Here is a 26,227-nt window from a genome sequence, read left to right on the forward strand (position 1 = left end):
TTGGAACTGAGTGCGTGGATCCCAGTCATCCAGCAATGTTGCTTTCTCCAATGTATTGAGAGAAGCAAGAGTCGAATATTAAACTCTCTAAGTCATCTGTTACTGACAAGCTCCACACAGGAAATTATAACCACATGAAATATTTATGCTTCACACTGCAACGACGCCACTGACATGACAGCACGTTGTTTTTGTTTGTTTGGCTGGGTTTTCTTTTTTTCTTTTTCCAAAGTGGATTACAAGATGCCCTCCAGTGAGGAAATGGCTCAGAGAAATTGTGCCTATCCCAGGAGTTGTTATCTGGGTGAAGCAGGGTTATGTGATTAGAGAACGAGGGGCCAGACCCATGGAGCCTCCTCTGTCTGGGTCATGGGCCTGGTTTGGGGTGCCTAAACCTGCCCTTCATCTCAAAATAGCTGTGTCATGAGGCCCAAGAGCTGCAGTCTCCCCGTAGCTCCTCCACACCAGGCAATTGTGATTTTTCCAGAAACAGCTAAAATAGTCACATAATTATTACTTTATTTTGAGGTTATCATCCCTAACATCTTTCAGGAAAACCAGTTAAGAGTTCCCTGTCTGAGATGCTTGCTATACTTGGGTTTGGAGGAGTCCCTCTTCCCACCCTGGGCTCCTGCTGCCCTAAACGCACCTCTCATCTCCACCAGCCTGGAAACTTCCAGAGGACAGAAGCTCCACTGGGGGCAAGGGAGTGGTCGGGAGGGACTCACTGTGGTCACCTGCTGATGCGAGCTCCCTGTGTGGCCAGCACGCAAGACCAGAGCACCTTGAATCATCATGGGAACCTACTTGCTGGCACCATCATCGCCCCACTTCTACAGATGGCAAGACTGAGGCTGTCCAGGCTCTGTCGCCCACAGAGACCCTCAGGGATGGAGAAAGGGCAGGGGGGACTTTGCCCTCAACCTGGCTGACACTAGGGGCTCTGTCCTGGCAAATCCCACCACCAAGGACCACTGCAGAGGGCCTGCCCCTGGCTTACCAAGTGTAGAGAGAGACAGGCTTGTTTCCAACTTTTTATCAGTTTTATTACAAAGAAATTCGAGAGAAGCACTGGGCACCAAGACAGACATTTGCAGGGTCAGAAAACAGCTGCAAACATTAAGAACCCAAACCCAAACCAAACCCCAAAGCACACACACTTTATGATAAAAACTGCAATTTTGTTCTCGATTGTTCCTCGTAAACAGACAGAAGTCATTGCTGGCTGTTTTAAATAGATGAATGTATGATAAAAAAAAAAAAAAAGCGCAATGTCTCTGAGTGTGGCTATAAATTGTCCAGTTCCTGCTGTACAGAGGGTGAAATGGTTTGGCAGCCTCTTTTGTGCACGTCTCCCTTAAGATAAAACTTAAAAAAAAATGTGCTAAGGGTCATATAAAATGCTTTTTTTTTTTTTTTTTTTTATCTTTAAGGAGTCTACTTTCTGCCCCACCACATCCCAACAAAATAATCTTACAGGTGTCTTCAGCACAGCTTCTAAAACACGTAGTCAACTAATACTTACATGGAGCCAACAGTTTATAAGTGTCATAATGTCTTGTTCACACTGTAAAACCGGATTTGCACGTCTGGCGCTGAGCCGACCCCCGCCCGGCGCATCTGGGGGTAGTTTCCTGCGGCAGGGCCACCGGTCCAGGGACAGCTCCGGCGCCAGACGACCAGACGGAGGGGACGGCGGCAGGCGTGGCGCGGGGTCCACAGGAACCCTGGAGCAAGCGGTCAGGGGGCGGGAGGTTCCAGCAGGTTCTTTGGGCTGGTGGCGGGCGGCGGGCGGCCTCTGCAGAGTCTGCCGGGAGGTGAGGAAGAGCCTCAGCCCTGGGCCCGGGCATCTCATTGCACTCCGCGCCGGCGCCCTGCTTTCTGCCGAGGCCTCTTTTCTGCTGTCAGCCCTTCAGGCTCTGAGCAGCGCCCTTCCAGCAAGCCTCAGGGAGGACAGGGAGACGGGCTTAGGTGAGGTAGAGCGATTTATCCCTGGGGAGCAGGCTGGGGAGAAAGGAGGGGCTGTCAGAGCTGATGTGACCGCCCCTCACCCAGGCATCCCCTGGTCCTCACGGGGCTGGACACAGGGCCCGAGTGCATGGGGACAGCTGCTCCCTGGCCGTTCATCCCCTCCCCGGATTCAGCGGCCCCTCGGAAGATGCGTGAAGGTCTGGGCAGGTCCAGTCTTGACTATCCACCTGCGGGGCGTCGGAGGGGTGTGTGTGTGTGTGTGTGTGTGTGGCGGCGGAGGGGTGTGTGTGTGTGTGTCGGAGGGGTGTGTGTGTTGGAGGGGTGTGTGTGTGTGTGTCGGAGGGGTGTGTGTGTCTGTGTGTGTGGCATCGGAGGGGGGTGTGTGTGTGCGCGCGGAACCAAACACCCTTCCTGGAATCCTGGTGGAAGACCACCCGGTCCTCAGCGCTGAGGATACAAAAAGCTAGAACTTTTTAAAGTTGGGACCAGATCTCCGTTCTTCCACTACAGGAGCTCTGGTTCAATCCCTGGTTGGGGAACACAGAATTCTGCCTGCCACGCGGTGAGGCCAAAAAATAATAAAAAATTATTTTATTTTAAAACATGGGACCAAATAATGGGACCAAATCTGTGCTGTGATTGGAACCCAGAGCTCGCATGAGATCAGGCCAAAGCCAGAGAGAATAGCACTGAAACATGTATATTACCATATGGAAAACAGATGACCAGTGCAAGTTGGATGCATGAAGCAGGGCACCCAAATCTGGTGCTCTGGGACAACCCAGAGGGATGGGGGGGAGGGAGATGGGGGTTCAGGATTGAGGGGACATGTGTATCTGTTGCCGATTGATCTTGATGTATGGCAAAAACCATCACAATATTGTGAAGTAATTATTCTCCAATTAAAATAAATAAATTAAAAAATAAAAGCCAGTCTCTGGGTGAGGTCACACCCTCGCTAGGCTCCTCCCTGCCCCGGCCGCTGCCCTAGCCCCACTACTGGTATGGGGTTCTCCCTGAACAAATATACATCATCAAGGGCACCAAATTCCTGCTTCAGGCTCTGCTCCTCGGGAAGCTGAACAAAGACAGTCGTGCTAGCTATGAATGCCACGCGGAAGCACTTGTGAGAAAAGAAAACAGGTTGGAGATCTCTGGTGGTCCAGTGGCGAAGAATCCGCTGGCGGGTTCCACCCCTGCTCCAGGAAGACTCCACGAGGCACGGGTCGACTAGGCTCCTGCACCACAACTACTGAGCCCGAGCTCTAGAGCCTGGTGAGCCACAACAAAGACCCAGTGCAGCCAAAAATAAATAAATCTGCCCGTGGAATCCTCCAGGCAAGAATGACTGGAGCGCGTGGCCATGCCCTTCTTCAGGGGATTTCCCTGACCCAGGGTCGAATCTGGTCTCCTGCACTGCAGGCAGATTCTTTACCATCTGAGCCACCAGGGAAGACTAAATAAATAAGTAAATCTTAAAAAAAAAAAAAATAAGGAAAAGAAAAATAACAGGATGGAAGGAAAAACAGCAAGAGTGAAGACGGGCCTCAGTATCCCCCACAGGCCTGGCCCCAGACAGCTGAGTCCCTATGGGTCCTTGCTTTGCTCTACTTCCTCTCCTGACAACGCTGGGCACCTGGTGCCCACGAGGCCCACCTGCAGGTGACAGTGATCTGCAGTGTCCCCCTTGCCCTTTCCCCCCTGTCACCCCATCCTCATGCTACCCTCACGCTGCCCTCAGCAGCACCCACCGTGGGTAGGGGTGGGGGTGAGGGCCCACCTGCAGGTGCTGACGCCACACTCGGTGCTGGGGTAACTGCTGTCCCAGTCTCCGCTGCTCGTGGGGTTGGATGGGCCAGGGGAGCGGGGTCCGGAACCGCTGGGGAACTCAGAGATGTGAGGGAAGTCCTGCAGAGAGGGGAGGAGGAGGCAGTGAGCAAAGGCGAGCCGAAGGGGTGCCTCTCAGGCAGCAAGGAGGGGATGGGGCTGTTCGCAGAGACACTGCTCTGGCTTATACGAAATTTCTGCTCTGCCCGTCTGCCTGGACCACTTCTTTCTTTTCCCTGGTAGAGCACCTTCTGGAAAATCCAGTCCTAGTCTTAGCTGCAAGGGTGGGGTGCTGGTGGTGAAGGACTTTCCTTCCCTGGACCTCAGTTTCCCACTCTGTAAAATGGACTTACTGGGCTGCGTGACCTCCCAGGGTCAAGCAGGCTTTGTAATTCCCAGTGTCCATGGAGCAATTAGCCGGGTCAGGCCTCAGAGGCTTTGGGGAGAGCCAGGAGCTAAGGCTCAGTGGTCTTAGCCTCTCTGGCCAGAGAGCAGGAATGGACAGAAGCTGAGAGAGGAGGGCCTGGGATACCCTAGGAATCTGAAGAATCTGCCTGGGAACCTGCCAGCTGTTCTCTGCAGCCAGTGCATCTCAGGCCAGGTGTACTCATCCCATTTCACAGATGTGGTCACTGAGGCTCAGAGGGGTAAAGTGCCAAGGCTGAGGTTTCACAGGCCGTGAGTGGCAGGGCCAGTATTTGGAATCCCAAGCTGCCTTCCCTTTCCGCATGGGGGTTCCTCAGGAGCGCATTCTCACTGGGTCCTGCTTACCTGTGGCCCTGGAGGTGAGGGGCTCATGGCCAGCTGCACCTGGAGTGCCATGGGAGCGGGCAGGACCGGAGGCTGGGGGGCTGGGGACATACTGACAGGTGGGCTGAGGAGGGTGCCCTGGGCATGGGGTGGCAGCGGCAGCTGCTGGTGCAGGGGTGTGCTGAGAGGGAAGGAGGGCGGCGGCGGTGGGGAGGCGCTGAGGCTGGGCAGCAGTGACTTGGAGCCCAGCGTCCGGGCGAGGCTGGCGGGGGAGGTCCCGCTGCGGAAGGCCTGCAGGTCAGACGGGGTCAGGAAGGAGGCCAGGCCTGGCATGGCGTACATGGGCTGCTTGGGGGGAAGCATCTTGGCCGGCGGGTTCGCCTGAGCGCTCTTGGTCTCACCCTGGTCAGGGGAGCTCTGGAAGGAAACAGACATCAATCTGGATAAGCCAGAACCAACATGGATAAGCTGGAACTTGGGCCACAAGACCCACGTGGTTTTGTAACCCACTGGCTGGCTCTCATGCCCCTCAGGGGAGAGCAGGGAACTCACGAGAGATCCTTCAGGACCCACCACCCTTGGCTCTGACCATCCAACCACCCCATATTTAAATCCCTGGGGGTTCCCCTGTCCACCCGCGAACCCATGCTTCTCAGCCTGGCCCGAGGCATGAGCATCACCCAGCTGGGTTATCCTCTCTGTGGGCTTCTCCCAGCCTCTGTGCCTTTGCATTGGCTGTTCCCTTGATTTGGGACACCCTCTTTGCTTGGCCCTTTCTGGCCCAATTCAGAAACCATGTCCTCTGTAGCAGGTGCCAGACCACCTCCCTCCCTGGCTTGGACCACGCAACCACCACCATGCTGAACCTCCTGTGATATGGTGTTGACAGAGAAGGCTGAGCGTAGGACAGGAGTAAAGGCCACTTTGGAAGACAGGCAAACCGGATTTGAATCCTAGTACAGCCATTTAACACACTGGATACTTCCAGGCAAGTTGCTTAACTCCTCTGTGTATTGGGTTCTTGTTGGAAGAATCATGTGAAATGAGATGCGTGTAAAGTACGCAGCATGAGCTGGCACACAGGAGGTACCCTGGAGAAGGGACTGCGTGCGTGTGTGCTAAGCTGTTCAGTTGAGTCCGACTCTGTGCGACTCTATGGACTATAGCTCTCCAGGCTCCTCTGTCCATGGGGATTCTCCAGGCAAGAATACTGGAGTGGGTTGCCATGCCCTCCTCCAGGGGATCTTCCCCACCCAGGGACTGAACCCAGGTCTCTTATGTCTCCTGCATTGGTAGGTATTCTTTACCACTAATGCCACCTGGGAAGCCCAGAGAAGGGACCACATTGGTCTTATCCATCCCTTTCAAGACCTGTGGTGTTGACCATTCCCATGGACTTCGGTTCTTGCTCTATTCCTCAAGGACTGGGCTTAGGGATCCCAGATGTTACCTTGGAAACGAGGCTGGCCCTGTAGGCTGCCAGAGCCTTCAGATACTCCTTCTTCGCTGCTTCAGTCTTCCTCTTGTAGGCCTGAAAGATCCAAGATGTGGGTGATATCAGGGAGAGGTCAGGTGGTCAGCCTGAGCTCATAGGGCTGGTAACTGGAGTTAACCTCTGAGCCAGGTCGGCTTCTATTCCCCCCACAGGCCCTTGAGGGGAAGCCACAGGCTTACGGCCAGTGGGTAGGAAAGCTGTGACCTGGACCCCAGACTTTCAGAGTTAGAGGCACACGATGGATGGAGATGCTTGTTCCCATTTAACAGATGAGGCAGCAGAGGTCCAGTTTCCTCCCCCACTTAACCAAGTCGCTAGTGAACACAGCTACAGAACAGCCAAATGGGACCAGCCCTACCTCCCCAGTTTACAGATGGGCAAAGTGAGCCCAGTAGAGTCCTCAGCAGAGGCTGGGCAGAGGCTAGTTCCCCTAGTTCCAGAGGGTGGACCTGGTGCCGGACCTTCCAAGTCTGACTGCAGAGCCTTGGGGGATGGCCCAGAAAGGGATGGGGGCTCACCTGCTTCTGCTCCTCTCCCAAGCTGTCCCACATGGAGGCCACGATTTTGGACACATCCCCGAAGGTCGCGCTGGGATTCTGTCCCTTGATGGCAGCCTGAGTGTCTCTGAAGAAGAGTGCGTAGGCTGACACAGGTTTCTGTGGCTCATTGGGATCCTTCTTCTTCTTCTTCTTTGGGTTCTTGGCCTTTTTGCCAGGATCGGCTGAAGGTCTCTTTTCTCCCGACATCTGCCCGGGTGAGGGGAGTTAGAAAACCAGAGAAGCCCAGGACCTCCAGCTAACCGACCCAGCCTAGGCCGAGCTGGATCTTCCTTCACTTTTCCCAGCTTGCCCAGCCCTCCTCACACATTGGCAATGCCCTGGCCACCCGCTGGGCTTGAATACACACACACACATAAATCACACACAAGCGAGTGAGCACACATGCCCTGGGTACGAGCCCTGGGTTTTTCATTCAGAATGATGGTAAAGTTCATTCAGAAAAACACAAGAGAAAGAAACAAGTTACTGCCCTATAGAGCAATAAAACCATCACCTCTGAGCCTTTAGTCTTTTCTGCTGCACAGAAGTCATTTGTGTCTCTACAGGGAAAAATTAATTTGCCTTGTAATCGAACAAAAATTGCTTACCTCTTCATCACTTTGCCCTCACCCCAAGTTAACATCTTCCTTTACAGAATGTAAAAGCCCCCATCAATAATGAGGGAGGAATCAAAAGGAAGGTATAATCTCCCAGAGAATCATCAGATAATTCTTGAGCCTGTTCAATGAGGCAGTGATACGCCATTGAAAGACTGTGCAGTTATCTGTTTTTGGACTATTTCCAAGTTTTGGATATATATATTTTTTCTTAACACCTCTCCCTTCTTGTGATCACAAATAATCCCCAAAGATTATTCTTGACTGAATAAGACCGGTCTCTTCCACCACATTTCAGCTCTGCGACTTGGGGCAGGTGGCTTAGTCCCCCTGACTCTCTTTGAAGTTGCTGGATGGGAGAGAGGTTAATGTAACTGTCAGCAGGGTGACCTCACCCTGGATACCTGGCCTCTGATGCAGTCAGACTCCAGGACCTCAGTACTGTGGGCACCTGGCTTCCAGGATGGAGGGGGTGGGCACGTCCCCCATTGACTAGGACTCCCAGGCCACCCAAGGACCAGGGATTTTGGCCAAAGGCCTTGGATCCTGCCATGAAGACTGTGGCTCTAATGCTCCAAGAAAATGAGGGTAATATCGTAAACTGATAAGGAAACCATGGGCCAGACTCAGGTCTGCGGGGTGAGGGACAGTGAGGGGCAGTCTGCGGCCACATCAGTCCTGTTCTTGAGTTTCTCTGCGGTCACCCACCTCTCCAAGCCTCAGTTCTGTCTGCCGAGCAGATGGGGTGTTGCGGGTGGTTTAGAGTACGTGTGCTGGAGCCAGACTACAACCACCTTGGTTTAAATCCTGGTTCAGTGACACCTGATAAGTCACTTGACCTCTCTGTGCCTCAGTTTCCCCATGTGGCAATCAGAGATAATAAAGCCACCTACCACATGGGGTTGTGATAAAGATTATATGGATTAATACCTGTCGTGTCCTTAGAATAGTATCTGCCCCATGGAAGTGTTTTAGAAGGGTTTGTTAAATACAAATTAAATTAAATTAAAAGCACCTCCTGCCTGGACTACAGTAGTGATCAAGTTACCCTGAGGATGAAGCTGGACCAGGATCCAGATGTGCCCACCCCAGCCAGGAGGTCAGGGTCTCTGATGGATGCCACGATTACTGCCCCAGGCCTCTTCAGGGACACCACGTGGAAAGAAGTGAGAGGCCCTTATGAAGAAGAAAGGGAGGCAGGCATTGTGCGAGGGAGCAAGTCTTGATTTTACCAGTGGCTCAAGGAGAGACTGTGGGAGAGGCATTGTGGGAGAATCCGGGCAAGCACAGGCATCCTTGGCTTTGATGAGTCTCTGTTTCCTGCTCCAGTAAAACAAGATGCTCTTTGACAGGGAGGGAGGCTTGGGGTCAGTGCAAAGAAAGCTCAGGAGCTGGACAGGTGGTGAGCTCTCATTCCCTGGAATGTTCTTGAAGAAGCAGGACAACCCCTGGTTCCAGGGATCTGCAGGGGTCATGTCCGCAGTGGGGGGTTGTTTTTAATGCTCCCTCCCACAGTGATGCCCAGAGGTGCCCTGTGCTGGACCGCACATTTCTGTGGTCCTCCTGAAAGGTCAGAGTGGCCACAAGATGTGGCCCTGAGGATCTTGCCAGTGCCATCAATGACACCGAAATGATCCACTGGCCATTGAGGAATAAGACGTCATCATGTTTTTCCAGAACTTTCGTTGTTTTCCGACAAAGGGGACAGTTATACTCTTGTAGTCTTTTCTATAGGTAGGCGATGCCCATTTCCCTGCAGGGCCTGTCCCCTGCTGACGGGAAGGCATTCTAAGGCATCTGAAGCCTTTGCATCTCCATCCCCACGTACCTTGAAATGTGCCTCCGACTCCTCCTCCTGAGTTGAACTGGAGGGAGAGGGGGTCGCTGACTTGCTCCCTGGGGGTGACGGGGAGCTGTGGGCGATGCCGCTCCGGATGCCCATCTGAGAAATGAGCTGGGACTGGCTGAGGGCGCTCATGTGGCTGGCCAGCATTGCCGGGCGGCCCAGCAGGGGCCCTGGTCGGCCCGAGTCATAGGCAGCAACCTCTGAGTGGACCATCTCCTGGATCTAAGAGAGGAGGAGATTGCTTGCTGAGTTAGAAAGGGCCAGCACATCGGCGTTGTCAGACTCAGAGAAGGGGGTCTGCTCTGACCCGTGGCTTCCTCAGGGACCCCTGCACGATTCGGTGCACCCCTAGGGGGCGCCATTCTGCTGACAGTCACCCTGGACGTCTAGACGGTCAGCATCTCAGCCCTCGTGAGAAAGCCCAATTCAGTTGTGAATAAGTTATTTGATGATATTGGATCTTCCCTCCTGAAACACGGTGTATCTTTGCATTTATTCCCTGTACAACATAACAGCAAAGAGCAGAGACGCTGGAAGCTGCCTGCACTTTGAAATCTGGTTCCGCTTGTACGCTGGGTGACTTTGGCAAAGTTACTTAACCTCTCTGTGCCTCAGTCTCCACATCTGAAAAATGTGGATAATGATTAAACCTACCTTCTAGGGGTGTTAAGGATTAAATATGCCTGGCACACTGTAAGCCTTATATCGTACAGTGAAGTCGCTCAGTCGTGTCCTACTCTTTGCGACCCGGTGGACTGTAGCCCACCAGGCTCCTCCGTCCATGGGATTCTCCAGGCAAGAATACTGGAGTGGGTTGCCATTTCCTTCTCCAGGGGATCTTCCCGACCCAGGGATCGAACCCAGGTCTCCTGCATTGCAGGTAGACGCTTTAACCTCTGAGCCACCAGGAAAGAGACTATATTGTATAAGGGTTTGCTAAATACAAAAACAAAAACAACAACAACAACAACTCAGTAGTTTTCTTTATATTCCAAAAATAACCAGTTAGAAAATATCCTGGGGAATAGATAGTAAGAAAACTACTGACCTATGTTTCGGGGGGAAAGTGCAAATCCCTGAAGAATGTTTGCACTTTCCCCCCGCCACCATAGGTCAGTAGTTTTCTTACTATCTATTCCCCAGGATATTTTCTAACTGGTTATTTTTGGAATATAAAGAAAACTACTGAGTTTTACATACAGGCACTTCTCATACTAATCACTTTTAGAACAGTGTGTATTTTTCACCTAAAAATTATCAGATCAGATCAGTCGCTCAGTCGTGTCCAACTCTTTGCGACCCTATGAATCACAGCACGCCAGGCCTCCCTGTCCATCACCAACTCCCGGAGTTCACTGAGACTCACGTCCATCGAGTCAGCGATGCCATCCAGTCCTCTCATCCTCTGTCATCCCCTTCTCCTCCTGCCCCCAATCCCTCCCAGCATCAGAGTCTTTTCCAATGAGTCAACTCTTCGCATGAGGTGGCCAAAGTACTGGAGTTTCAGCTTCAGCATCATTCCTTCCAAAGAAATCCCAGGGCTTTTCTCCTTCAGAATGGACTGGTTGGATCTCCTTGCAGGCCAAGGGACTCTCAAGAGTCTTCTCCAACACCACAGTTCAAAAGCATCAATTCTTCGGCACTAGCCTTCTTCACAGTCCAACTCGCACATCCATACATGACCACAGGAAAAACCATAGCCTTGACTGGATGAACCTTTGTTGGCAAAGTAATGTCTCTGCTTTTGAATATCTTATCTAGGTTGGTCATAACTTTCTTTCCAAGGAGTAAGCGTCTTTTAATTTCATGGCTGCAGTCACCATCTGCCGTAATTTTGGAGCCCAGAAAAATAAAGTCTGACACTGTTTCCACTGTTTCCCCATCTGTTTCCTATGAAGTGGTGGGACTGGATGCCATGATCTTCGTTTTCTGAATGTTGAGCTTTAAGCCAACTTTTTCACTCTCCACTTTCACTTTCATCAAGAGGCTTTTTAGTTCCTCTTCACTTTCTGCCATAAGGGTGGTATCATCTGCATATCTGAGGTTATTGATATTTCTCCTGGCAATCTTGATTCCAGCTTGTGCTTCTTCCAGTCCAGCGTTTCTCATGATGTACTCTGCATATAAGTTAAATAAACAGCGTGACAATATACAGCCTTGACGTACTCCTTTTCCTATTTGGAACCAGTCTGTTGTTCCATGTCCAGTTCTAACTGTTGCTTCCTGACCTGCATACAAATTTCTCAAGAGGCAGTTCAGGTGGTCTGGTATTCCCATCTCTTTCAGAATTTTCCACAGTTTATTGTGATCCACACAGTCAAAGGCTTTGGGATAGTCAATAAAGCAGAAATAGATGTTTTTCTGGAACTCTCTTGCTTTTTCCATGATCCAGCAGATGTTGGCAATTTGATCTCTGGTTCCTCTGCCTTTTCTAAAACCAGCTTGAACATCAGGAAGTTCACGGTTCACATATTGCTGAAGCCTGGCTTGGAGAATTTTGAGCATTACTTTCCTAGTGTGTGAGATGAGTGCAATTGTGCGGTAGTTTGAGCATTCTTTGGCATTGCCTTTCTTTGGGATTGGAATGAAAACTGACCTTTTCCAGTCCTGTGGCCGCTGCTGAGTTCTCCAAATTTGCTGGCATATTGAGTGCAGCACTTTCACAGCATCATCTTTCAGGATTTGGAATAGCTCAACTGGAATTCCATCACCTCCACTAGCTTTGTTCGTAGTGATGCTTTTTTTGGCCCACTTGACTTCACATTCCAGGATGTCTGGCTCTAGGTGAGTGATCACACCATCGTGATTATCTGGGTCATGAAGATCTTTTTTGTACGGTTCTTCTGTGTATTCTTGCCATCTCTTCTTAATATCTTCTGCTTCTGTTAGGTCCATACCATTTCTGTCCTTTATTGAGCCCATCTTTGCATGAAATGTTCCTTTGGTATCTCTGATTTTCTTGAAGAGGTCCCTAGTCTTTCCCATTCTGTTGTTTTCCTCTATTTCTTTGCATTGATCGCTAAAGAAGGCTTTCTTATCTCTTCTTGCTATTCTTTGGAACTCTGCATTCAGATGTTTATATCTTTCCTTTTCTCCTTTGCTTTTCACTTCTCTTCTTTTCACAGCTATTTGTAAGGCCTCCCCAGACAGCCATTTTGCTTTTTTGCATTTCTTTTCTATGGGAATGGTCTTGATCCCTGTCTCCTGTACAATGTCACGAACCTCATTCCATAGTTCATCAGGCACTCTATCTATCAGATCTAGGCCCTTAAATCTATTTCTCACTTCCACTGTATAATCATAAGGGATTTGATTTAGGTCATACCTGAATGGTCTAGTGGTTTTCCCTACTTTCTTCAATTTCAGTCTGAATTTGGCAATAAGGAGTTCATGGTCTGAGCCACAGTCAGCTCCTGGTCTTGTTTTTGCTGACTGTATAGAGCTTCTCCATCTTTGGCTGCAGAGAATATAATCAATCTGATTTCGGTGTTGACCATGTGGTGATGTCCATGTATAGAGTCTTCTCTTGTGTTGTTGGAAGAGGGTGTTTGTTATGACCAGTGCATTTTCTTGGCAAAACTCTATTAGTCTTTGCCCTGCTTCATTCCGTATTCCAAGGCCAAATTTGCCTGTTACTCCAGGTGTTTCTTGACTTCCTACTTTTGCATTCCAGTCCCCTATAATGAAAAGGACATCTTTTTTGGGTGTTAGTTCTAAAAGGTCTTGTAGGTCTTCATAGAACGTTCAACTTCAGCTTCTTTAGCGTTATTGGTTGGGGCATAGACTTGGATTACTGTGATATTGAATGGTTTGCCTTGGAAACGAACAGAGATCATTCTGTCGTTTTTGAGATTGCATCCAAGTACTGCATTTCAGACTCTTTTGTTGACCATGATGGCCACTCCATTTCTTCTGAGGGATTCCTGCCCGCAGTAGTAGATATAATGGTCATCTGAGTTAAATTCATCCATTCCAGTCCATTTCAGTTCGCTGATTCCTAGAATGTCAACATTCACTCTTGCCATCTCTTGTTTGACCACTTCCAATTTGCCTTGATCCATGGACCTGACATTCCAGGTTCCTATGCAATATTGCTCTTTACAGCATTGGACCTTGCTTCTATCACCAGTCACATCCACAGCTGGGTATTCTTTTTGCTTTGACTCCATCCCTTCATTCTTTCTGGAGTTATTTCTCCACTGATCTCCAATAGCATATTGGGCACCTACTGACCTGGGGAGTTTCTCTTTCAGTATCCTATCATTTTGCCTTTTCATACTGTTCATGGGGTTCTCAAGGCAAGAATACTGAAGCGGTTTGCCATTCCCTTCTACATGTATATAGATACACACACACTGTTCAGTGAAGCATACCAATTTACATATTCTTATAGTTATTTTTATTTCCTTTAAATTTGTGGTCAAATTCTAATTTCTAATATCTAGTATCTGTGTTTTCCTTTTACTTTTTATTGGAGAAGTTCATCAGTTTTCTATTTTATTTTATGGGATTGTTTTTTTTCCTCCTTAAGAATCAAATCTCACATTTGTTTATCAGGTCTAGTCTTTCTCTGCTTTCTAATTCTTTATTTTATCTTTATTCATCCCTTTATAGTATCTTTATCTAATTCTTTTATATTTATTAATCTCTTCTTCTGCTTTTGCAGTTTGGTTGGTGTTGCTTCCCCCTCAATTCTGAGTCACATTTTCAATTCATTATTTTCATCCTCAATGTTTAGAAATATGTTTCATGCTATGAATTTCCCTCTGAACATGACCTTAGCTTTTCCCAGACTTCATCTCATGAGATTTTCATTATTATCCTTTTAGATATACTTATTCCTAAATTTTATTTTTAATTTCCTCTCTCATGGAACCGATGTTTAAGAAGACTTTTGGAATTTCTGAGGTTAAAATTTTTTGTTGTTTCTTTCCTTTTTGCTATTCATTTCTCATAACAAAAGTGATCAAAGAATATAATCTGTACCATTTGTACTTTAGAGAATTTATTCTGGTTTCCTTGGGGACCCAAACATGCTTATTTTTTAACATTCTTTTTTTTTATTGTAGTAAAACATGCATAACATGAAACCTACATTTTAACTATTTTTAAGTCTACAGTTCAATGACATTAAGTCCATTCACACAACCATCACCACCATCCAACCACAGAACTCTTTTCATCTGGCACAACTAAAGCTCAGTACCCCTTCAATACCCTTCCCCATTCCTGCTCATTCTGCCCCTGGTAACCACCCTTCTACTCTCTGTCTCTATGAGCTTGACTATTTGAGGTACTTCACTTAAGTAGAATCATACAGTATTTGTCCTTTCGTGTGTGGTTTATTCCACTTAGAGGCTTCCCAGGTGGCTCAGTGGTAAAGAATCTGCCTGTCAAGCAGGAGACATGAGTTCAGTCCCTGGGTCAGGAAGATTTCCTGGAGAAGGAAATAGCAATCCACTTCAGTACTCTTGCCTGGGAAATCCCATAGAGGAGCCTAGGGAGCTACAGTCTATGGGGTCACAAAGAGTTGGACACGACTTAGCAACTAAACCACAACAGTATTCCACTTGGCATAATGTTTTCAAGGCTCACTCATGTTCTCCCATGTGTCAAAATTTCCTCCCTTTTAAAGACTGAATACTAATTCCCTTGCACGAATATACTGGACTTCCCAGGTGGCTCAGTGGGTAAAAAACCCACCTGCAAGGCAGGAGGCACAGGAGACACAGGTTCAATCCCTGGGTTGGAAGAGCCCCTCGAGGGGCATGGCAGTACTCCTGCCTCGAGAATCCCATGGACAGAGGAGCCTTGTGGGCTACAGTCCATAGGGTGGCAAAGAGCTGGACATGACTGAAGTGACTGAGCACATACACAAGCATGGATATACTACATTTTGTTTATCCATTCATTCATCAGCCATTTGGGTTGTTTCTACTTATTGTAAATGATGCTGCTTTGAACACTGTGGTACACCGATCTGTTTGAGTCCCTGCTTTCTTTTTTAAAATTTCTATTGGAGTATAGTTGCTTTACAATGCTGTGTTAGTTTCTTTTGTGGAGCAAACTGAGATCAGTTATACGTATACATGTATAATATATCCACTCTTTTCAAGGTTCCCTTCCCATTTAGGTCACCACAGAGCACTGAGTAGAGTTCCCTGGGTTACACGGCAGGTTCTCATGAACCATCTATTTCATACATAGTAGTGATATATGTCAATCTCAATCTCCAAACTCTTCCCACCGCCCAAAGATGTTTAAATTCTGTGTATTTTCACAGTATCTGGAGCTGTGTTTGCAGATTAATAGTGCAACATTGCTCTGTCCTGTCAGTGATGATTATTTTGATTCCTTTGGTTTGTCTAAAGTGAAAATAGAAGTCGCTCACTTGTGTCCGACTATTTGTGACCCCATGGATTATGCAGTCCATGGAATTCTCCAGGCCAGAATACTGGAGTGGGTAGCCTTTCCCTTCTCCAGGGGATCTTCCCAACCCAGGATTGAACCCAGGTCTCCCGCAGTGCAGGCGGATTCTTTACCAGTTGAGCCACAAGGGAAGCCCAAGAATACTAGAGTGGGTAGCCTATCCATTCTCCAGTGGATCTTCCTGACCCAGGAATCGAACTGGGGTCTCCTGTGTTGCAGGCAGATTCTTTACTAACTGAGCTATCAGGGAAGCCCCTTCATTTGTCTAAGTTGCCAATAACTTTTCTGCTTCTATCAAAATCTTTCTTTGAAGCTTTTGTTTTGGGAATCTGATATTGGTTTTTACATCTTACAATGTTGTTCAGCCACAGAAAAGAAGGAAACCCTGCCTTCTGTGGCAGTGTGGACAGTCCTTGAGGGCATTATGCTGAGGGAGATGAGCGAGACAGAGAAAGACAAATCCTTTCTGTTCTTACTCCTACGTGGCTGGCGCAGTTGGTAAAGAACCTGCCTGCCAGTGCAGGTAGACATAAGAGATATGGGTTCAAGCCCTGGGTTGGGAAGATCCCCTGGAGTAGAAAATGGCAACCCACTCCATTATTCTTGTCTGAAAAATTCCATGGACGGAGGAGCCTGGTGGGTTACAATCCATGGAGTCACAAAGAGTCGAACACTACTGAGAGATTAAGTGTGCGCAAGTGCGCACGCACACACACACACACACAAATAGTAGAACGTGGTTGCCAGAGGGTTGGGGGAAATTGGTGAAGGTTTTCAAAAGTTACAATTTCTAGCTATATAATGAATAAATTCTGGGGACCTCATGTACAGTATGGTGATTATAATTAACAATACTTTATTATATAGTTAAAAGCTGTTAAAAGACTAGATCCTAAAAGTTATCACCACACACACACACACACACACACTTATTGTGGTAATTATTTTACATTCTCTGGTGGCTCGGTTGGTAAAGAATCCACCTGCAATGTGGAAGACCTGGATTTGATCCCTGGGTTGGGAAGATCCCCGGGCAGAAGGGAAAGGCGAGAATTCCATGGGCTGTATAGTCCATGGGGTTGCAAAGAGTTGGACACGATTGAGTGATTTTCACTTCACTTCACTTCATATACATGCATCAAATCATCAAGCTGTATCCCTTAAACTTAAATATGCTAAATCTCAATAATATCTCAATAAAGCTGGGAAAAATTTTAAACACTTTTAAAAAAGAGTAGCCTTTAAAATCTATTCTCTAAGCACCCCTTTTCCATCCCAACATGTACACACCTTTCTTTCCATGAATTTTAAACAAGGGCCTGACATTATTTCTTCAAGGGCAAATTAGCCTTGGGGCTCTGTGTTTAGGGCTTGTCGTCTGTTTCTTTCTTTTTTTTTTTCTTCCTGGTTGCCTGCTTTAGAATTCTTCAACCAGATATTCCTGACTCAGGAATTTAATATATGACCAACACTTGGTAATGGCAGACTTTGAATTTTTGCAAATTTTCTAAGTCTGAAATGCTCCCAAAGTTGTTCTAATTTGCACTGCCCTCTTTACTAGAGAAGTCAGACATCTTTTCATTTGTTTCCTGGACATCTGGGTTTCTGTTTATACTACTGGTAGGGGTGTAAACTAGTAAGACACACACTTTAGGAAGCAATCTGATGATACATATCCTATAATCTAGCAAATCTACACCAAGATATAAAGAACTTTCCCACATACACAAGAACACATATATACTGCAGAAAATTTTAAAGACTTTGAAATGGGCAAATGAATGCCCTTTCAATGGCATCCTAGGTGTTGGCTTAGGGTCATCTGTTTCTACAGGAATGTATACTTTTGTCTTTGACTAGGCTATGGGCTTCCCAGGTTGAGCTAGTGGTAAAGAACCTGCCTGCCAATGCAGGAGACATAAGAGACATGGGTTCAGTCCCTGGGTGGGGAAGATCCCCTGGAGGAGGGCATGGCAACCCATTCCAGTACTCTTGCCTGGAGAATGCCACAGACAAGGAGCCTGGTAGGCCACAGTCCATAGGGTCGCAGAGTCAGCCACGGCTGAGTGACTGAGCACGCACACAGGCTATTTGCTGTTTCACAAATTTAGTTGTGACACGTGGGATCTTTAGTTCATATAAATTCTTCATTGTGGCATGTGGTATGTAGTTCCTTGACCAGGGATCAAACCCAGGCCCCCTGCACTGGGAGTGTGGAGGCTAAGCCACTGGACCACCAGGAAAGTCCCCCTTGCCTTTTTTTTTTTAAAGGTGTTTTTATTTTATTTTATTTGTTTTCTGTCTACAATGCATGCGGGATCTTAGCTCACCGACCAGGAATCAAACCCGCACCCCCTGCGTTGGAAGTGCAAAGTCTTAACTACTGGATCACCAGGGAAGTCCCTATTTTAGAACTTTGTAAGCTGTACAAAAATGAAATTAGTACTTATTTTTTATCATTAATTTTTTAAAGAAATTGTGGTAAAATACACATAGGATTCCCCAGTGTCTCAGCAGTAAAGAAACCATTTGCAATACAAGAGACCTAAGTTTGATCCCTGGGTTGGGAAAGATCCCTTGGAGAAGGAAGTGGCAACCCACTCCAGTATTCTCACCTGGAAAATCCCATGGACAGAGGAGCCTGGTGGGCTACAGTCCATAGGGTCGCAAAGAGTTGGACATGACTGAGCACAGAAACCCACACGTAGGATAAGATTTATCATCTTAACGATTTTGAAGTACAGAGTTCAGTGGCATTCAGTATAGTCACATTGCTCTGTTACTGTCACCAAGATCCATCTCCAGAGCTCTTTTCATCTTGCAAATCTGAGACTCTGTATCTGTTAAGCCATAACTTCCTGATTCCTTCTTCCCTGAAGTCCTTGGCAACCATTATTTTACTACTATGAAATCTGACTGCTATTCTATGAATTTGATTACACTAGGTACCTCCTGAAGTGGAATCATACAGTTCTTTTTCTTTTGTGACTGGCTTATTTCACTTAGCATAATATGCTAATGGTCATCCATGTTGTAGCGTACATCAGACTTTCCTTCCTTTTCAAGGCTAAATAAAATTCCATTGTATACATATACTGCATTTTGTTTATCCATTCATCTATTGATGGACACTTGGTTGCTTCCGCATTTTGGCCATTGTGAATAATGCTGCTATGAACGTGGATGTCCAAATACCTCTTCAAGACCCTGTTATCAATTCTTTGGGATATATACACAGAAACAGAATTGTTGGATCATATAGTGATTCTATTTTTAATTTTTGAGGAGCTGCCATACTGTTATCCTAAGGGTTTGCACCATTTTATATTCCTACCACTAGTGAACAAGTGTTTTAGTTTTTCCACATTCTTGCCAACACTTGTTTTCTCTCTCTCTCCCTTATTTATTTTTTTGATAGTAACCATCCTAATGGGTGTGAGGTGAAATGCAACTGACCCTTGTGCATAAAAAGGCAAAAAATGTTGTCTCATAGAGGTACTAATTGATCTTGCCATGTAGAAAAGAAGAACCTGAACATTATATCCTTGCTCTATAGATATCAATCAGTTTTGCATTTATTAGAAAATTTATTTCAGCACTCTTGATTGCCTATATATGTACTTATTCATCAGATTCTCCTTTGAGCCGATTATGTTACTGGCTTCTTCATTAATGAATAAATCAAATAAACTGATGTTTCATTTTATATTTATATGAGTTATGATATTACCTTTCAAAAGTTACACACTACAACAAAGTTTGTTATGGCATCTTTTAACTTCAGAAAAATTGGAAATAATCTGAATGTTTGCTAGTTGGGAAATGGTGGAAATTTGTGATGTATTCACACAATGGAATTCTGTACAGAGTTCAAGTGAATGGCGTGGAGGCATATCTACCAGTGATGATGAACTCAAACCAATACTGAGTGAAGAGCTTCAGAAGGACGCACACAGAAGAATAGCTTTACGTAGGCATTCAAGACGTAAAACATCACTATAAAGTGTTTATATAGGATCTGAATAGAGACTTTTAATCGTATGCAATTCTTCATGATCCCATGGACTATAGCCCACCAGGCTCATCAATCCATGGAATTTTCCAGGCCAGAATACTGGAGTGGGTAGCCATTCCCTTCTCCAGGGGATCTTCCCGACCCAGGGACGGAATTTGGGTCTCCTGCATTGCAGACAGATTCTTTATCACCTGAGCCACTAGGGAAGCCCAAAATGCATGAGACTTATAAAAATGTAATAAAGGCCTAAAAACACCTTCTGTGGTACAAGTGTGCTGAAGTCTTTACTCTGTGGATCCTGATTCCTCTCCTTCAGTAAACAACACACAAGAATTCTTGTCTCAGGCCTAAGGCATCCTCCATCTGGTCAACTGGTCTACCCTTTCTGCGGCAGCATCTCACTGGCATTGAATCACGCTCACTTCTTTCCCATCTTTAAGTGAAAATCTCCCTTATTTCCAAGGCTCCTAAGGACTTCTGCCCCAACTTTCCCCAGAACAGTCAGCTTCCTCACTGTCACTAGGCCCTCCCCTCCCACCAGCAGCTGGTCATCTGGTACCCTCATTACTACCAATACCACTTAATCATCTTCATCTTCCTCACTACTGGCCTCATCAGAGGAAGAAGAGGAGAAACTTCTGTTAAGCATTTAATATGTGCCAGAAACAGTGCTAAGCTTTTCCATCTATGGCCCATTTAATCATCAAATAAGGTGGACAATATCATCATCCCCACTAAAGTCAAGACTCAGACAGGTTCAGAGACTTGCCCATGATCACACAGTTACTGCAGGTGGAGCTGGGTTTCCCCAGACCGTTATACTTTCTCTCTAAGCTATGACACCTTCCCCAAAGACACCCCTCAGTCCCTGACTCCAAGAACTACTGCCTCTCCAGGCAGCCCTCTTCCCTCTGTCCAGGGCCTGGCTCCTGGTTGCCCAACTACCTAACCAGTTGCTCCTTTCTGGTCTTTTCCAGCCCACTCCTTCAACACTGGCATTCCTCTAGCTTTATCTGACTTTCCCTCCTTTCTTCCAGACTCCCTGGGTGAGTCGTGGCTTCTGCATGGATGCCTACAAATAGGGGGCATTTCCCAGAGATGATTCCAAATTCCCATATCCTGCCTAAGAAAGTGTTTTGGTTAAAGCCAATTTTAGAATTTGGAAGGAAAAAAGGTGAGCTCACAGGAACAGTACACAGAAATGGTCAGACAATGTCAATATCTCCACACATTCTAGAATTCTCCGTTAGCTCACAGGACACTTTCCCTAATCTGAATTCACCCTGGTCTTCCCAACAGGTTGGACAACCATTGCCTTTTGTCCTAATCAACTACACAAATGCTGTGAGGGGCCTGCCCGTTTGCCTCTGGCCTACTTTGGAGGTCCCTCCGCCGAGTCCAGGGGTTATTGCACCTGCTGATGGCTTCCTGCGTCTCCCTTCCTGAGAGTGTTTTCTGTCCAAAGAAGCTGAAAGTGCTGAGCCCAGAAGTAACCCTCAACCCCCGAGGGACAGCAGTTTGTGGATAAAACCTCGGCATTCCCCGCTCAAGAGGACAATTCTGAGTTGCATCCCATATACTTCTTGGAGGGTCCGGAACAGGATTCCAAGTGGTCACAGCTCACCACTCTGCCCTTTCCTGGCTTTCTTCCCTTCCTGTCCCTCTTCCCTTCTTCCTTCCCAGAGCATCCTGGGGCTACCCTCAAGCAAACTAAGTGCACCCAAACATTTGTGTTGGAGTCTGCTTTACGGGGGATCCCAAATGGGGGTCACAAATTAAGACACCAGCCCTCCTCTTGGCTCCCAGCATAGCTTCCTCAAGCCCAGGTGCTCTGTTGGCCACCAGAGTGACCCTTCAGGAGTATAATTGTCTCTTCCCTTCTCAGAAGCTTCCAGTAGCTCCCTCACGACCTGCTGGCACGGTCCCACCCTTGTAGGATGCCCCCACCCTCTGCACCATCTCTTTCCTCCCAACCTCTCCAGGTTCTTCCCAGAGCTTCTTGGGACATGTGGTCTTCTCCCTAGAATGGAGACTGCTTCCCCCATGGCTCACTGGTCCTTTCCTCTGTATCATCATCTTCGAGGCTAATCTGAAACATCACCTCCTCAGAGAAGCCTTCCCTGACCTTTCCCCCTCCTCCCTCCTTTGGCCACGACTTTTACCTGGGCCTTCCCCAAGGCTCATCCTGGTGGGGAGGGAGCATCTGCTTATGTGCAGAGATATAACGTGCTTCCCCAGCACCAAGCAGGTGGCCCAGGCCACAGCTGGCGCTTATGAGATGGCTGGTAACTAAATGAACCAAGCCTTCTGCTCGTCTCATGGAAACATATGGTCACGTCCAGGAGCCACATCTGAGCCTCTCCCGGAAGGATGAAACAGAGGAAATGGTAAGGCGGCGGCGCTGTGAACATAATTAGGTTCGCCTGGCTTAATAGATTCTCAGGGCTACAGGACACAAAGGTGTTTTTCCGCAAAGCTTCATTTGCAATCTCTACGGAGAGCATCCCAGATGCCGAAGGCACCCCCACATAGCAGGGGGAGAAGCAGTCACACCCGTCTCCTTCCCGCTTTCTGCTGATTCACGACTGACCGCACATCCGCCCTGCTTCCTCTGAGGCAGGGACAAGGTGTCATTCAATACGACCTCACGCTCTGCCCAGGGACTTGGGAGTTGTTTTTTTTTTTTTCTGGAGGCAACAGTGGCTCTGCTTAATTCTCTCATTGACACCTCTACTCAGCTCCAAAGGGTCTGGAAACTTCTTATTCTGAGCACAATCAAACCCCAAAGGAAAATGAACAAGCCACTGACCATCATTTTACAATCCCTTCCATAGTCTCAGAGGAGCTCTTTCCAACAGATACTAATATCTCTGCTTCATAGAGGATGGTAAAAATAGTCATAATAATACCAATACTTACTATCATAGTTAGTGAGTGCTATGTCCCAGGCACTGTGATAGGAGCTTCATGAACAAACTTTGACATAAACCCTCCTGTCATCTCCCTTTTATAATAAAGATGCTGAAACCCAGAGAGGGTAAGTAACTTTCCCAAGGTCACACAGCTAGGTCGTGGGAAAGTCAGAATTCTTGCTGTCTTCAAAGACTGAGATCATTTTACTGCCTTTGCTGATTTTTTTTTAATGGTTTTAAATTTTATTTACTTATTTTTGGCCCCACTGGGTCATCATTGCTGCACGCAGGCTTTTCTCTAGTTGTGGGGAGCAGGGCTACTCTAGCTGTGGAGTGCAGGTTTCTTACTAAGGTGGCTTCTCTTGTTGCAGAGCACAGGCTCAAGGGCACTCGGGCTTCAGTAGTTGCAGCTGGAGGGCCCTAGAGCATGGGCTCAGTAGTTGTGACACACAGGCTTAGTTTCCCTGCAGTGTACTCACAGATCTCAACACCTCTAATACGGGTGGAGGGTGATGAACCCACTCTCACAGGGCAGCTGTAAGGAGCCAATGAAAAGAGAGCATTGTAGAGAAACTGGCACATAGTAGGTCTTCAACCTGAGAGGTTTCCTTTCCTTCATGCCCTCATGGACTTGCTCCATGAGGGAGCTTGAATTGGATCTCAACCGGGCTAAGAGGGCAGAAGCAATGGCAGTTTCTGGAATATGAGAGAAATATGCAAGAAGCCAAGAGGAGGCACTGATGACAATAAAAATAACAGCACAAGGCCTGGCACAGGGCTGGTGCTTCAGAGATATTTGTCATAGTTGTTAGATCAGGAGTTGGGAAACTTCTTTTGTAAAAGGCCGGATATTAAATATTTTAGGCTCTGTGGACCAGATGCAAGTACTCAATTCTGCCATTATAGCACAAAAGGCAGTCACAGACAATAAGTCAACGAATGGGCATGGCCACGTTTCAATAAAACTTTATTTATAAAAACAAGTGGAGGGCCAGGTTTGACTTATAGACATGGATTACCAACCCCTTGAATGCTGTTAAGTAAATAGAAATGGTGATAGAAGCACTACTCTGTATTTGGCAGTTAACATCTGCCAGGCAGTGTGACCTGACTACATTTCATTCTCACCCAGTTATGGGAGGAAGGTGTGTTTATCAGGAGCATTTTACAGAGGAGGAAGCTGAGGCTCAGTAAAGTGCCTGAGGTCAACAGTGGTAAGTGGCAGAGCTGGGATTTGAATTAAGGGTTGACTAGTTCCCTGTGTCTTCAGGTACTACCTCACCCTCCTGCTCAGCTGTGTCCTAGAACACAGCTGCTCAGTGTGCTGCCCCAGGCCCAACCCTGCCCTGGCCACCAGCTGGGCTCTTGCTCTGTCTGACTCATATCACAGCCTCTGTTTCAAATCAGAAAGGTCTGGAAGAGTGGCAGAGATCTGTGGCCATTGTTCTCTGACTCTGAGCTTCTGTGGCTGTCTTGATCCTCTTTCTCATGTCCTCGACTGGGCCTCTGCCTTCAGCTGCCCTCATCAGAACTGCCTCTGTGGTCCTTTTACTTGTCTAGTCCTCCTCCTGTTACTCGTTCATTCAACAAACCTGCCCTGAGGGCTGCTATGTCTGAGATCCTGGGATAGATCCAGGGGACTAAAAACACCCCACCTAGAGTGCAGTCTGATGGGGGAGGCAAAGATGCAGCCACACAGTTTCAACCGGGGCAATAGCATGGTTGTGTAGGAGGATCAGGGAGGGGGATAGAGAGGAGCCCCTCCCATGGCTGGAGAGCCAGCAAACCTTCCCACAAGAAAGACTCTGAGCTGCTCCTGGAGGGGAGGTCTGCAGAAGATAAGGAGTGGGTGTATGGTGTTGCCACATGCGCAAAGGCACAGAGGCATGGAGCAGCGTGATGGTTCCACTTGACTGGCTACAGGTACCCGGACATCTGACCAAGCATTATCCTGGATGTGTCTGTGAGGGTGTTTCTGGATGAGACTAATATCTGAACCAGCAGATTGAGTAAGCAGCCTGCCTTCCCCAACGTGGGTTCAATTCAGTTCAGTTCAGTTGCTCAGTCGTGTCCTACTCTTTGCAACTCCATGGACTACAGCACACAATGTGGGTGGGTATCATCTAATTAACTGAAGACTCAAACAGAACAAAAAGGCTGAGTAAGCTGGATTTAGAAAAGGCAGAGGAACCAGAGATCAAATTGCCAACATCCGCTGGATCATCGAAAAAGCAAGAGAGTTCCAGAAAAACATCTACTTTTGCTTTATTGTCTACGCCGAAGCCTTTGACTGTGTGAATCACAACAAACTGGAAAATTCTTCAAGAGAGGGGAATGCCAGACCACCCAATCTACCTCCTGAGACATCTGTATGCAGGTCAAGAAGCAACAGTTAGAACTGGACATGGAACAACAGACTGGTTCCAAATTGGGAAAAGAGTACGTCAAGGCTATATATTGTCACCCTGATTATTTAACTTATATGCAGAGTACATCATGCAAAATGCTGGGATGGATGAAGCACAAGCTGGAATCAAGATTACCGGGAGAAATATCAATAATGTCAGATACGCAGATGACACTACCCTTATCGCAGAAAGAGAACTAAACAGCCTCTTGATGAAAGTGAAAGAGGAGAGTGAAAAAGCTGGCTTAAAACTCAACATTCAGAAAATGAAGATCATGGCATCTGGTCCTATCATTTCATGGCAAAGAGATGGGAAAACAAAGAAAACAGTGAGAGATTTTATTTTCTTGGGCTCCAAAATCACTGCAGATGGTGACTGCAGCCATGAAATTAAAAGACATTTATTCCTTAGAAGAAAGGCTATGACCAACCCAGACAGCATATTAAAAAGCAGAGACATTATTTTACCAACGAAAGTCCGTCTAGTCAAAGCTATGGTTTTTCCAGGAGTCACATATGGATGTGAGAATTGGACTATAAAGAAAGCTGAGCGCCAAAGAATTGATGCTTTTGAATTGTGGTGTAGAAGACTCCTGAGAGTCCCTTGGACTGCAAGGAGATCCAACCAGTCAATCCTAAAGCAAATCAGTCCTGAATATTCATTGGAAGGACTGATGCTGAAGCTGAAACTCCAATATTTTGGCCACCTGATGCGAAGAACCGGGAAAAGACCCTGATGCTGGGAAAGATTGAAGGTGGGAGGAGAAGGGAACAACAGAGGATGAGATGGTTGGATGGCATCACCGATGTGATGGACATGAGTTTGAGCAAGTTCCGGTAGTTGGTCATGGACAGGGCAGCCTGGAGTGCTGCAGTCCATGGAGTCACAAAGAGTTGGACACAACTGAGCGACTGAACTGAACTGAACTGAAGAGGGAGCCTGCCTCCTGAGTGCTGGGACATCAGAGCCACACTGCCAATTCTCCTGGGCTTACAGCCTGCTGACCACAGATCCCGGGAAGAGTGGGAGATGAGGATAAAGGGGTAATGGAGGCTAGGACGTGCAGAGCCGAGTTGCGGGGATGGTGCCTGCCAGATGAGAGCTTCATGCAGAGGTGGGTCAGAAGCCAGGTCTGTGTACCGACAGCCACCAGGGTGTCCTGTGATTTACAGCAGAACCACCTTCCTGGAGGAAAGCTGTCCCAGGACTCTGAGAAGCAGCAGAGACCCTGTGTGGCAGTTTCCCATTGCTGTTGTAACAGATTACCACAAACGAACACGAACTCATTACTGTACAGTTCTGGAGGCCAGGATCTGTCTCACTGGGCTAAGCTCAAGGTGTGGGTAGGGCTGGTATGTCTCCGTGATTGTTTTTCTTTGGGATCGATGTGGTCCTTATTCTTGGGCTCGTGGCTTTGC

At 47.4% G+C, this 26,227-nt stretch overlaps 1 protein-coding gene across 5 annotated transcripts in view; it reads right to left on the minus strand.

The window, feature by feature from the left end:
* Positions 1-1,211: 1,211 nt before the first annotated feature.
* TOX2 (TOX high mobility group box family member 2) overlaps positions 1,212-26,227 on the minus strand; it is a 159,490-nt gene continuing 134,474 nt past the window's right edge. For 3 of the 5 annotated variants that reach the window (XM_025263435.3, XM_025263437.3, XM_044927612.2), the window contains 6 exons: positions 9,028-9,267; positions 6,562-6,789; positions 5,999-6,079; positions 4,570-4,965; positions 3,752-3,879; positions 1,212-1,807 (listed from right to left, as the gene is read on the minus strand). In XM_025263435.3, the coding sequence (XP_025119220.3) occupies positions 1,741-1,807; positions 3,752-3,879; positions 4,570-4,965; positions 5,999-6,079; positions 6,562-6,789; positions 9,028-9,267 (1,140 nt within the window). In that variant the 3' untranslated portion in view covers positions 1,212-1,740. Of the gene's footprint in view, positions 2,005-3,751; positions 3,880-4,569; positions 4,966-5,998; positions 6,080-6,561; positions 6,790-9,027; positions 9,268-26,227 lie in introns of all 5 variants that reach the window. The other 2 variants (XM_025263436.3, XM_025263439.3) reach the window with 2 other exon arrangements.

Source organism: Bubalus bubalis, chromosome 14, assembly GCF_019923935.1.
Source record: "Bubalus bubalis isolate 160015118507 breed Murrah chromosome 14, NDDB_SH_1, whole genome shotgun sequence".
NCBI classification, from domain to species: domain Eukaryota; kingdom Metazoa; phylum Chordata; class Mammalia; order Artiodactyla; family Bovidae; genus Bubalus; species Bubalus bubalis.